General features: G+C 42.5%; 1 protein-coding gene across 2 annotated transcripts in view; it reads right to left on the bottom strand.

Moving 5' to 3' along the window:
- Positions 1–2,218: 2,218 nt before the first annotated feature.
- Positions 2,219–14,565, bottom strand: part of thbs3a (thrombospondin 3a) — a 46,204-nt gene continuing 33,857 nt past the window's right edge. For both annotated transcript variants that reach the window (XM_063198593.1, XM_063198592.1), the window contains 8 exons: positions 14,405–14,457; positions 12,812–13,014; positions 12,327–12,505; positions 11,995–12,043; positions 11,040–11,236; positions 8,673–8,845; positions 3,180–3,319; positions 2,219–2,604 (listed from right to left, as the gene is read on the bottom strand). In XM_063198593.1, the coding sequence (XP_063054663.1) occupies positions 2,537–2,604; positions 3,180–3,319; positions 8,673–8,845; positions 11,040–11,236; positions 11,995–12,043; positions 12,327–12,505; positions 12,812–13,014; positions 14,405–14,457 (1,062 nt within the window). In that variant the 3' untranslated portion in view covers positions 2,219–2,536. The remainder of the gene's footprint in view (positions 2,605–3,179; positions 3,320–8,672; positions 8,846–11,039; positions 11,237–11,994; positions 12,044–12,326; positions 12,506–12,811; positions 13,015–14,404; positions 14,458–14,565) is intronic.

Consider the following 14,565-nt stretch of genomic DNA (forward strand, 5'->3'; position numbering starts at 1 on the left):
TGAGGATGTTTATTATCAGTATCAGAGTGACGTTTTCTCACTTGTGTTGTTGTCTTCACTTTATTCTTTACATTATTGTATTCCAATTGTTCACTTTATGAGAGTATCATCATTGTGTTAACATTTTATTGACTGCAAATTACAAATTGCAAGTATATGAAAGTTGTTTTTTGTTGTTTTTATTTTTTGGATGGAAGATCGTGATAAAAAATCGAAATCGTGATTTCATGTTAAAAAATCGTGATACAACATTTTTGCCATATCGCCCACCCCTAAGATGCAGTCTACTGAGAAGATGTCATGGAAGCCTAAAAAGAGTACATGGATATATGAGAACATGTAGCATAATCTATTAAAAATTAATTTCCTTCAGGAATCCCTTGAAAACGAGATGACTCATCTCAAGGGGCTAATTGAAATTCAAATTGAAGTGTGCATTTGCTACAGTAAACAGAAACATGTCTCTGTTCTCTTTTTCTGGTTCTGTCTTTTATTTACACAAAGTAAACCAGTAAATCATTTGATGATGAATGGGGTGGATTTGTGAGACAACCCTGACTTGTATGTTTACATGAGAAGGTAATGCAGACCAAGCGCGGCCTACACCATACACATTAGCCTACAATGTTCATACTGTACTTACCTACTGTACTGGCTAGCTTATGAAACCCACTTTGTAGCATGGATGGTCCAGAAGGCATTATCAAAATAACATATACCCACCAGTATTTCCTCTATTACAGTTATAGCTGTACATAAAATCTCATAAAAAATTACTGACTAGTAATCACAATTACCCACTAAAAAAAGAATGTTTTTCCCTCCATCTGTCAATAGTAACCTCATTTTCTTGCCAATGTTGATCCATCACGGCTCCATGTATTTTTTGTTTCTCTGCTTTCCCCACAGATTGTCTTCATGATGCGGTTCTTTGTTTTTCTGCAGGTTTTTCTTTCCTTTCTTTGAAGTTCAGCGTGTTGGTTGGTGTCTGTTGGCAGGGGCTGGTCTTTGAAAAGTCTTAAAGGTGCACTGTGTAGGATGGTGGCCAGAGTAGGTATTGCAACGATGCTGCTCATTGAAACTTTGCTGCCTATTGACAAATGTAATCTTTTCATGAATATTTAATAAATAATGAACTAATAATTACGAGTATGACCAAAGTACAGTAAGTTTTGCAGATAAAAATGTCCGTTTCTGGAAATTCAAAATGGCGGACAACGGAGAAGATCCCCCTTTTCACGTAGTATGAAAAATGCAATTTTCCCTGTCATAATGAATACTTAAAGCGATGGTTCGGAGTAGAATCACCCTAATGCCATTTGAACCGTGACACCCATCCACCTTTACACCCGAAGTGTTTTCTGCCGCAGGCTTACATCAACAGAGTTGCCGTGTTATTCGATGTTTATTCCGGTTAGCTTGACTCAAGCGCATATGGATACTGGGCACCGTCTCCAAACTTTCCCCACAAAAATAACATGTCATGACACCAAACTTCTGCAGTAGCACAAATATGGTCTGTACTCACGAAACGAAGCATTTGGAAGTTTGGAAATAGTCCAGGAGTTTATTATTATCAACACAAGCCGAATAGCTTCTCTGCTGCTAAAGCTGCGCCAACGTTACTTCCGTCATCTAAGACAAGCATGTAAGAGTCCTAAACGAAGCTCATAATATGCACAATGAAAAGTGAATTCAGCATCAGTATTGATAACGAAAATCCTTGTCTAATTGATAGTAGGTAAGATTTGAAATATCTTTTAAGTATTGCCTTGAAAATATAAGCCTTAATCACAATTCAATGAAAACTTTTTTAACACTCTCGTCTGGAAGTTTGTTGAAGACTTTTACGGGCTTGTCTCATATGACGGAAGTAAATTGGCACAGCTTTAGCAGCAGAGAAGCTATTCAGCTTGTGTTGATGATACTAAACTCCTGGACTATTTCCAAACTTCCAAATGCTTCGTTTCGTGAGTACAGACCATATTTGTGCTACTGCAGAAGTTTGGTGTAATGACATGTTATTTTTGTGGGGAAAGTTTGTAGACGGTGCCCAGTATCCATATGCGCTTGAGTCAAGCTAACCGGAATAAACATCGAATAACACGGCAACTCTGTTGATGTAAGTCTGCGGCAGAAAACACTTCGGGTGTAAAGGTGGATGGGTGTCACGGTTCAAATGGCATTAGGGCGATTCNACTCCGAACCATCGCTTTAAATTTGATGGTGGTGATAATTATTCATGAAAAAGGTAACATTTGTGAATGGGCAGCATGAATTCTGGAAATAAACAACTAACAATATTACACAGTGCACCTTTAAAGAAAGACGGCCCTCTTACACTCCAAGTAGCTGGTATACAGGCCCAGTGGATGCCATGGGAGGCCAGTGCAAGTCTTCTGTTGTCCATCCAGGGCGCGGTGGCCATTTTAATTCTCCATACTCACTCTCTCTCTCTCTCTCTCTCTCTCTCTCTCTCTCTCTCTCTCTCTCTCTCGCTCGCTCACTCAAACCATCCTCAAACTGTCCCTCCTGTTCACACTTTTATGTGCATCATGGTTCTTTCACCTTCACGATGGCGGTTGAAGTCGTCTGGAATGGTATCTGCAATTACAACACCAGTAGAATAACATTACAGTTGGAACTATTAAATATCATACTACATGTAAAGTAATTACATCTCTGGTTTGTAGTATATATTTTAATTATTTCGTTTTGTTATTTCTTGTTATTTTTGATTAATTGTCCTGGTCTATCTTGATGAGTAGCCTATTTGTGCCATCTGCCTTGTGTGGATTTGAACTGTCTACCATTGCAGTGGTAGCGGAGGTTGTATTCTCCTCTGTGTGTGTGTGTGTGTGTGTGTGTGTGTGTGTGTGTGTGTGTGTGTGTGTGTGTGTGTGTACCATTGCAGCGGTAGCTGAGGTTGTTCTCCTCTGTGTGTGTGTGTGTGTGTGTGTGTGTGTGTGTGTGTGTGTGTGTGTGTGTGTGTGTGTGTGTGTGTGTACCATTGCAGCAGTAGCGGAGGTTGTGTTCTCCTCTGTGTGTGTGTGTGTGTGTGTGTGTGTGTGTGTGTGTGTGTGTGTGTGTGTACCATTGCAGCAGTAGCGGAGGTTGTGTTCTCCTGTGTGTGTGTGTGTGTGTGTGTGTGTGTGTGTGTGTGTGTGTGTGCGTGTTACCGTTGCAGCGGTAGCGCAGGTTGGACCAGATGATGTTCTCCTGTGAGAAGCAGAAGACTCCCAGCCTGCCGCCCCTCATGGTCGTGTCCACCAGCACTCCGGAGTCCGCCACCATCTCAGTGCCCTCGTACAGACGCACCCTGCAACACAACAAAACAACAACATCTCATACAGACGCACCCTGCAACACAACAACACAAAAACAACATCTCATACAGACGCACCCTGCAACACAACAACACAAAAACAACATCTCATACAGACGCACCCTGCAACACAACAACGCCACCATCTCATACACCCTGCAACACACAACACACAACAACAACACCATGGCTGCGTTTCCCAATCGCATCGAATAATAATATCGATATTGAATTGTTTATCCATGGAGGCTGTGATTTACACTCCTAGCGTCTTTATGAGATGGTGATGTCCGCCACCATCTCAGTCCCCTCGTACAGACGCACTCTGCAACACAACAATGCCACCATCTCATACAGGGGTCCGTTTCCCGAAAGCGTCTTTGCTATCGTCATTAGCAAAGACATTCTTACGAGCGAAAGACGGTCTTAAGACGGTTAGCAACGACAAGAATCGAGAAACGGACCCCAGACGCACTCTGCAACACAACAACACCATCTCATACAGGGGTCTGTTTCTCGATTCTTGTCGTTGCTAACCGTCTTAAGACCGTCTTACCGTTCCCTTGGATTTAGCGGTGAGCGTCGCTGTCAAGATGCAGTTGAGTCGCTCGTACGAAGGACTTTGCTAACGATGATAGTAAAGACGCTTTCGAGAAACGGACCCCAGACGCACACTGCAACAACAATGCCACCATCTCAGTGTCCTCGTACAGACGCACCCTGCAACACAACAACACCATCTCATACAGACGCACTCTGCAACACAACACACAACATCTCATACAGACGCACTCTGCAACACAACACACACCATCTCAGTCCCCTCGTAGAGACGCACCCTGCAACACAACAACAACAACAACATCTCATACAGACGCACTCTGCAACACAACACACACCATCTCATACAGATGCACTCTGCAACACAACACACACCATCTCATACAGATGCACTCTGCAACACAACACACAACATCTCATACAGACGCACTCTGCAACACAACACACAACATCTCAGTCCCCTCGTACAGACGCACTCTGCAACACAACACACACCATCTCGTACAGACGCACTCTGCAACACAACAACAAGGGCTCTAAATCAACTTCTTTCATCAATAGCCAAAATGGCTAGTAGTTGTTATTCTTAATAGCCAAACACATAGTAACCTCTGCCAAGGAGGTTGTGTTTTTGATCGCGTTCGTTTGTCTGTCTGTCTGTTTGTCTGTCTGTTTGTTTGTCAGCAGGATAACTCAAAAACGTACCAGCGGATTTGGCTGAAACTTTGTAGAGTTGTCGTAAATGACCAATGGAACAAATTATTCAATTTTGGTGATCTGGATCACGAACCGGAACCAGGATTTTAAAAAAGAGTCTTCATCATTACTAGCCTACAAATCTAGACGCCCCCTAGTGACCGCAGTTGAATTGCGGGACAGGGCGACATTCCAGTTTCTAACTCCACAAAAAGAAGGCAGAAAGACTTCAAATAAAAATAGGGTGTAACATAGTCTATCAAGCAGCTTCCTTGGTGGAGGTCTGCAATCTCAGTGCATTTCTAGTTACTAATGGGTCACAGTGGCTAGTAAGTTTTCTTTTCTACCAGCCAAGCTAAATGTTTACCAGCATTTGGCTGGTTGGCTGGTGTTACAGTAATGTAGGGCCCTGACAACAACCAACGCCAGCACAGTTGATCCCAGTATCTCTGGTAACACTCTATGTGCTGTATGTGTTTATATACTCTACTTATTCAGCATCAACATTCAACATCAACATGTTTATTCCACGTGGTGATTCTTGCCAAGGCATTCGACAAGTTTTCATATGATATATTACTCTCTGCACTTCATGAAACTCTTTTCCCATGCTTGCTAATGTACCGTCTGAAGATCTTCAAACAGTCCTGAGGACGAGGGAGAAGAGAGCAGCAGGCTTTGGGCAGGAGGAGGGAAAGAAATTCAGAAATGAATGGGGCATGCCTGCTGTATTCACTGGGCAAAATGACGCAATGGGAGAAAGTAGCCCTTAGCTCAAGTGCAGCGAGTCGGCTATTCAACCGCCTGTGCAGAATACAAAGCAGGTGTCTCCCTGTTGGGATCTGCATGGGCCTCTGAGCTCAACAAAGACGTGCCTCTCCCCACAGAGAGGGAGCGAGGGCGGGACACTGCACTGACCATACCGGGGCTAGGACCTGGGGCCCAAGAGTCAAGGGGGCCCTGAAGCCCAAGTCTCTATATTTTAGTTTAGTTTAGTGTATTTGGTTTATCTAACAGGGACCATGAAGTACATTAGTTTAAAGAGTAAAGAGATGACCTGCACCAGATTATAGCTTACAAGCTCATTTCCATCTGCAGTCCCTGGGACTTATATTCTCATGTTGTGTTAAAATCACACTTTAAATAAGTGTATTTTCAAATTTTCTCGAGGGACAAATCCTAGAACCCCCAACAATATAAGGTTTCTAACACCTGGACTGAAATCTTAAATCTTTTTTGTAAACGAGCAAAACCCATGGAGGGGGGGGGCCTTCTTTTTTTCTGGCTCAGGGGCCCATGGCGTCATGATCCATCCCTGTGAGTGAGTGAGTGAGCGAGACTCCACTACTCTTCCCTTTCCAACAGACAACACTGTAACTTGCACCCAAGTATAATAAAGTATGTTCTTTTAATAAAGAAGTAGTCCGTTGTAATTGTTTAATAATTTGGGTTATAATACTGGACTGTGGCTAACTGGATAGTCCTAAATGAGGTGCAGTGTCTGTGGTGCTGCGCTGCCATACTCATTTAAAAGATTCCACGATCGGATATAAAAGTAGAAACTTGTGTTTGCATTTCTTCTTTACTGTCAGTTGGCTTTCTTCCTTCCAATCTGTCTTTGCCCGGTCTTTTCTCCCACACAGGCACTCTGGATCTCTCTGGATCTGCATATCAACAGACGTCCAGCAAATTCTTGCCAAGGATTTCATTGGCATGGCAACGGCAACAATGAGAGGCTGGGGGGCCACTCTCACTGGAAAGTCACAGAGGTTCCGCATTTTTTGAACAGAAACAATGATAACGAATCGTGCCCCCCCACGCACACACATACATTACACACACACATGTACTGGTACTGTATATTCATACAAAACACCAACATTCTTATGTTCCTCATACACCTTTTAAAGCATGAGCTGAACAAATTCTTTTGACGAGTTCTGAAGTCTGTTCTATGTACGGTACATGCTGTCTTAAAGTGATGGAAAGAGTTCGACAACAATTTTACCTCTAAGAAAAAAAATTCTGTAGGACTGCACTGCATGTTGACACACAGGAGGTTGTAAGCAAGGGGAAACCATAGCCTTTTGATAACTAATAAATGGCATGATTATTTGCCAACTGAAGTTTATCTGAAGTTCACTCTTTTCAGTTGTATGTTTTGGAAGCCATATTATGCTGTACTGTACAACTGTGCTGTGGGGGCAAACACCGTTATTAACTTACCAGTTTATAAGTTGTTGATTATTGTTTTCAGCATTATGTCTCATCAATAAATACGTAACTGATAACATTGATACCCGACCTAATTGCCTGTTTTCCCTTTTAAAAAGACGTTACCTTTTAAGTGTAATGGAATGCACTGTGCACACATCCCAAAAAAATATGCAGTATAAACACAGATGAGACATGTAACAAGTATTTCACAAGAATTGGTCTACACAAGACCATACTGTAGTATGTACTGTACTGTATACTGTTCAAAAACAAGGCAATGTTTTCAGACAGCAGAGAAATCATGTACAACCATCCTGGTGTAAAGCAGTACCACTGAGTGTCAGTCCTTCAACTATATACAGAATGTGGACATGTATACAGTACATGTGTTGCATACTATTACTATATGTTACATTTCATTACACTTCGCTGATACTTTTATCCAAAACAACTTACAGTTCCTTTAGGTAGAGTATATATTGGTTACAGTCCCTGCTGGAGCAATGCTGGGGTTAGATGCTTTACTCAAGGACACTTCAGCCCTGCATCACATTAGGGTGTAGGAGACCACCCACCCTCTGCCCCACAGGTGCAGGGTTCGAACCCTTTGATCCTCAGACCCCACAGCCTCTCCTATACTAGGCATCAGGCCACAGCTGACCCCTGGCCTGGCCTGGCCTACACACACATACATGGCGTCCATATAAATACATGAAAGTGCGGGGGCCCACCTGTTGAAGACCACCTGGGGCCTGGGGCTAATAGCTCTCCCAGTCTTCAACTGAGACTGAACAGTCTAAAACTGGGGGAGATTCCACTAGTGCTACCGTCCCCCTTCCTTAACTTTGTCCTTTCAGGGGACCTCATTCAACATACACTGTAGCCAAAGGGCCAACGTTGATAAATAATCCATCAATTATTAATCAACAACCCCTCCTCTCCAAAAAATAAATAAATAAAATAAAATAATAAAAGTAGAGTAAATGAGGCCGAGGGCCAAATAAATCACCCGAACTTACAGGTATGGTCACAGATAGGACACCTACATACTGTACATGTTTTCATTTGTTCCAACCTCATGGCGGGCCAAATGTTTGTCATGTCGGGGCAGGATCTAAACACTGCACTAGGGTATCGAGCCACACCTGATATAGCCAGCCTTGGGTCAGTGGGCTCAGGTGCCAGCGTGTGTTTCACCCGATGGAGCATACCTTGGATCGGTGGCTGAGGTGCCAGCGATAAGACTTCGCTCCAGCCCACACACACACACACACACACACACACACACACACACACACACAAACACACACACACACACACACACTACTGGACTACGGGGTGTTTCTCTCTCTCTCTCTAGAGTAGAGTAGTAGTAGAGTATCATTTATTGATCCAGACGGAAATTACCTGATGTAGCCCACCTGGGGCCTGTGGCTGAGGTGCCAGCGGTACGATGTCTTGTCGCTCCAGCCCAGCAACCCCCCCACACACACACATAATGGGCTACGGCAGGTGTGGGGAACCTTTTTCTTTTCAGGGGCCACTTTAAATTCATCCGAGGGCCGCAAAAGTCCTCCGAGGGCCGTACTATGAACATAAACCAGGATTTCCCCCTGCACTTTAGGCCTGTATTGAAGGCAGCCACTTTTAAAACAGTCCCTACCTTCTCTAGGACCCTCGAATATAACTTACCGGTAATTGTATTGCAAATGTATTTTCTAAGATTCCTTAACAAAATATGTCAATTTCATGTGAAGCTGCATAACATTAAAATTATATCGGGGGCCGGATAAAACGGCCTCAAGGGCCGCAAACGGCCCTCGAGACATAGGTTCCCCACCCCAGGGCTCCGGGGTGTCTCTCTCTCTCTCACCTGATGTAGCCCACCTGGGGCCTGTGGCTGAGGTGCCAGCGGTACGAGGTCTTGTCGCTCCAGCCCACGTTGCGCGGGTCCTGCCACAGCAGCTTCACCTCGCCCTCCGTGTCTCCCGCGTGCCACAGGGCGTTACGCAGGTACTCGCCAGGACCTGTACGAGACTTCACCGCCTGCCACAGGAAGAAGAAATAACATAGAATATAGAGTGTAGAACATATTTCTATTTGCCATCAGTGCATTACGCAGGTACTTGCCAGGCCCCGTACGAGACTTCACCGCCTGTAGGAGGAGGGAATAACATAGAATATAGAATTTAGAATATCTCTTTTTTGCCATCAGTGCATTACACAAGTACTCGCCAGGACCCGTACGAGATTTCTCGATGTCTGCCAGAGGAAGAAATACAATAGAATATAGAGTGTAGAATATCTTTCTATTTGCCATCAAAATGCAGAATATCTTTATTTGCCATTAGAATGTAGAATATGTTTTTATTTGCCATTAGAATGTAGAATGTGTTTTTATTTGCCATTAGAATGTAGAATGTGTTTTTATTTGCCACAGGGCGTTTCGCAGGTACTCGCCAGGCCCTGTACGAGACTTCAACGCCTGCCACAGGAAGAAGAAATAACATGGGATATAGAGTGTAGAATATCTTTCTATTTGCCATCAAAATGCAGAATATCTTTTTATTTGCCATCAAAATGCAGAATATCGTTTTATTTGCCACAGGGCGTGACACAGGTACTCGCCTGGACCTGTGCAAGACTTCACTCACTCACAGAAAATAAACACATGCAACGCCACCCCAATACCCCCCCACCAACCCCTAATAAGCTAAACACATGGAACAACCCCCACCAGGCTAAACACATGCCAGGACCCATACGCGACTTCAGCGCCTGCCGGAGGAATAAGTAGAATACAATATAGAATGTAGAATATCTTTTTATTTGCCATCAAAATGCAGAATATCACCGCACACTGCACAGGATGACCTCAGTGCAGTTACAGTCCACTTACCTTGAGCTGCAGGCCAGGCTCTGCCATGGACCTAAAGGGCAGCTAAGTATTATATATTGTAATGGAATGTAATGTAATGGAATGGAATGTTTTGTAATGTAATGTTAATGTTATCCTACTACCTTGAGCTGCAGTCCAGGCTCTGCCGTGGCCCTAAAGGGCAAGTAATTGTAATATAATGTAATGTAATGTATTGTAATGTAATGTAGTGTAATGTAAAGTATGTAATGTAATGTTAATGTTGTTCTACTACCTTGAACTGCACTCCAGGCTCTGCCATGGCCCTAAAGGGGAGCTAAGTGTAATGTAATATAATGTAATGTAATGTATTGTAATGTAATGTAATGTAATGTAGTGCAATGTATTGTAATGGAATGTTAATGTTGCGCTTGAGCTGCAGGCCAGGTTCTGCCATGTCCCGGAAGGGGAGCTAAGTGTAATGTAATGCAATGTAGTGTAATGTAATGCAGTGCAATGTAATGTAATGTAGTGTAATGTAATGCAATGTAATGTAATATTATCCTACTACCTTGAGCTGCAGTCCAGGCTCTGCCATGTCCCGGAAGGGTAGCTAAGTGTAATGTAATGTATGTAATGTAATGTAATATATTGTAGTGTAATGTAATGTGATGTTAATGTAATGTAATGTAATGTGATGTTAATGTAATGTCATGTAATGTAATGTAATGTAATGTAATGTAATGTTTTGTAATGTAATGTTAATGTTATCCTACTACCTTGAGCTGCAGGCCAGGTTCTGCCATGGCCCGGAAGGGGAGCTAAGTGTAATGTAATGTAGTGTAATGTAATATATTGTAATGTTATGTAATGTATGGTAATGTAATGTATTGTAATGTAGTGTAATGTAATGTATTGTAATATAATGTAGTGTAGTGTAATGTATTGTGATGTAATGTAATGTAATGTAATGTAATGTAATGTAATGTAATGTAATGGTAATGTTATCCCACTACAGTACCTTGAGCTGCAGTCCAGGCTCTGCCATGGCCCGGAAGGGGAGCTAAGTGTAATTTAATGTATATAATGTAATGTAATATATTGTAGTGTAATGTAATGTGATGTTAATGTAATGTAATGTAATGTAATGTTTTGTAGTGTAATGTTAATGTTATCCTACTACCTTGAGCTGCAGGCCAGGTTCTGCCATGGCCCGGAAGGGGAGCTAAGTGTAATGTCATGTTAATGTAATATATTGTAATGTAATGTAATGTATGGTAATGTAATGTAATGTAGTGTAGTGTAGTGTAGTGTAATGTAGTGTAATGTAATGTTAATGTAATTGTAATGTAATGTAATGGTAATGTTGTCCCACTACAGTACCTTGAGCTGCAGTCCAGGTTCTGCCGTGGCCCGGAAGGGAACCGACTGCCAGTACGTCTGCTCCGTCTGTTTCCACATGACCACGTAGAAGCTGGAGGAGTCCTGGTAGCCGAAGATGAAGCCGGCGTAGTCGTCATCCGTTATCGTGTTGACGTGGAACGTGCCCTCGAAATCTACCCCGTTGAAGGCAATGTATCCTGAAAATGAAATGAATGCAGGCACATGGACATGGACACACAGAGAGAGAGAGAGAAATGTATATGCAGGGCGGCTGACAGCTTTGGCAGGGACCAGGACAAAGTCATCTGAAAGGGGCCCCCACCCAATACATACAATGCCATGACATGAGAACCCAATTCCGGGCCCCTCCTTACCATGGGCCTGGGGCCGGGACAACTGTCCCCTTTGTCCCCCTTTGTCCCTTTGTCGGCTTCCCTGAGTATATGTAATATATTTTCATCTGGATATACCCTTGAAGTTATTTTGCAGGTTAAAATAAACAGCAGCCCCTTCCTGCAGATGAGCTTGTTGACGGGCCTACTTACTTTTTGCTGAAAACATTCAACTGACATCACAACGTTGCTATGACATTACCCAAGAGTCTTAAGTAACATAATTAGTAATTTATTAACCCATTGTGTCCTGGAGCGACATATACGCTGCATTCAAGTTCTTGAGATTTGAGCTGTTTTATTAAAAATGTGGGCATGTTAGAGCTGAATGAACACTATACTAGTGCAAAATGAAGGTTCTAGATTTTAAATGTAACCTATTTCATGTCTGTATGTGCTTCGGAGGCTGAGATATTTCGAATTTAATAGGAAAAGGGCACCCTTTCCCAAAAAGGGCTTAGGACAAAATGGGTTAAGTAACATAATTAAGAGTATGGTCATTACAATTTTGGTGACCATGAGGTTAGAAGAGAGGCTCTGTCTGTGCGAAGGCATTAACTTACCCACAGCCAACCCTGGGTCACTGTTCATTGTCTGAACGATCTCCATTCCCTAATTTGATCAAAACAAAAGCAAACATTACTTGACTTTATTACAGTACATATATTTGACATAGAGCTACGTAAAAACATTTCCATAATCCGCAGTAAAACGTATGAAAATCCAGAATGAGTTTGTTAAGTCAGACACTTAAAAGCTTAAAAGCATTTGGGAAAAAAACCTCTGCATTGCAGCTCAGCATTACCCAAAAGTTCAAAGTTGATAATCGCTCAGCATTGCCCAAAAGTTTAAAGTGGAAAATTGATATTTTGTAACCAAAAACAAATGACAGTACCTGGTTAAGGACGACCCAGTTGGGGTCGATCTGAGCGTCACCCTCGGGGTCTAAGATGACGGTCTGGAAGGCCCTGAAGTCCGTCAGCGTGACCTCTGCACTCTCGGGACACACGTCGGCCTCGTCCATCACAGAGTCATTGTCAAAGTCGTTTTCACACACGTCACCGACACCGTTAGCTGGGGACGACATATCAGATGAAGAAATCAACAACGATCAACTACAGTGAAACAATACACTCTACAAACCACAATGACACAAACTTCAAACTACAGTGAAACAATACAATGTACAAACTACAGTGAAACAAAACACTATCGACTACAGTGAAATAATAGATTGTACAAGCTACAGTGAAACAACACATTATAAGCTACCGTGAAACAATACACTATACAAACTACAGTGAAAAGAAAATAAATACATATTTATAATGAGTGTGTATATAAAATGAGAACAGCCAATGAGTGTAGTAATGGGTTTACCATTGGAGTCTTTCTGGTTGGGATTGGGGATTAGCCGGCAGTTGTCCGGTCCGCGCCCGCCCCACACCCCGTTATCGGGGATGCCGTCGTTGTCGTCGTCCTCGTCACAGTCGTCTCCCAGGCCGTCGTTATCTGAGTCCAGCTGGGAGCTGTTGGGGACGTCGGGGCAGTTGTCCCTCGAGTCCTGGTGGCCATCTCCATCACTACAGCATAGTTCGAAAGTTTATTTATTTAACAAAGGGACATCAAATATTAATAGTATTTAAAATAAAGACAAATGCAAAATGTACAAGATTATAGCCATAATGCTCATTTCTATCTTTTGTCCCTTGACCAGTTTGATCATTTAAAAGAAAGAAAAAAAAGTATAACACGTTGTGAAAATAAACAATTGTAGGGTATTGGAAACACACACACACACACACACACACACACACACACACACACACACACACACACACACACACACACACACACACACACACACACACACACACACACACACACACACACACACTCTTTTGGATTTGGATGACCCCCCAAAAGGTCATTCCACTAAGGTTAGACAGGTACCCCATTTGAATTTACAGTCTATGTACATTTGACCCAAACATTTTCCAAGCCAGCTAATCTTACTGAGCAGAAAAAAATAATTAGACGAATCAGATCAGTAAATGAAGTGAAATCACTTGTGTGAAGTGCTCAGGGAAAGTATTTTCAGGACCTGAATGAATGAGGAATGTGCACTTCTGTAATCAAATGTACATGTAGTCAATTTCTCCCAGACGTTACTGGTGTATTCCAATAGGTGGCGCCAAATTACTTCAAACAGAAATGCAGTGAGCATTATTTCAGGGAGGAGAGGCATTGGTGGGTGTAAAGAACTGCAGTTACACTATTTGAGTCAAGTTTAAAAAAAATGTATTTAGTCAAAGTCCTCATCTGCCATAGGTAGACATACGTTGTGATTGGAAAATCACTTCTTAGACAATATGTTATGGGTTGGGGACATTAATGGATCCTAGCATATTATGTAATGCAGTGATCCTTAACTGGTGGGTTGGGACCCAAAAGTGGGCCGCAGAGGGGTCCTGCGTGGGTCGTTATCATTTCACCCTTTTACCGTCTCCTCTCAAGTTCTCAGCTAGTTGATGATAGACATGTTGTATATCAGCATACAGTGCAAATGCTGATGCACGAAGGCATGGTTATATTCTTCATAGTTATTAATAATATGAATAATCTGATGGATCACAACATATATATATACAGTATTGGCATGGAAAATTCTGGGTCCCAAGATTATTCCAGTTAAGCACCACTGGGTACAGCTTTCAACATGCCTGAACACAAGACAAGTTAGTGGTCCCCAAACTTGACCTCCTTTTGGACCTAAGAATATTTTCCTTTCCAATTCATACGTGCTGGGCAATTTTAGGTTTCAATAAAGTAAGAAAGCATTAGTTAAGAAAGTAAATCAGCATTGAATTAAATTAAACGATTAGTCGACTATGAACATTCTTATCGACTAATTTTTGTAATCTATTAGTCACCATTAGTCGATTAATCGTCCCAGCCCTAAAACACACTCACCTGTCCTGATTGGTATCACAGACGTCTCCCACCAGGTCGTTGTCAATGTCCGACTGCAACGAGAAGCAAATGAAAGGAGAACCATCACCATGTGTAACTGAGGTGCTCCTGCACAGTCCGCCAGTCAGGCTCGAACCCGCCACCTCCTAGTCAACTCATCA

This window comes from Engraulis encrasicolus, chromosome 5 (genome assembly GCF_034702125.1).
Source record: "Engraulis encrasicolus isolate BLACKSEA-1 chromosome 5, IST_EnEncr_1.0, whole genome shotgun sequence".
Classification (NCBI taxonomy): domain Eukaryota; kingdom Metazoa; phylum Chordata; class Actinopteri; order Clupeiformes; family Engraulidae; genus Engraulis; species Engraulis encrasicolus.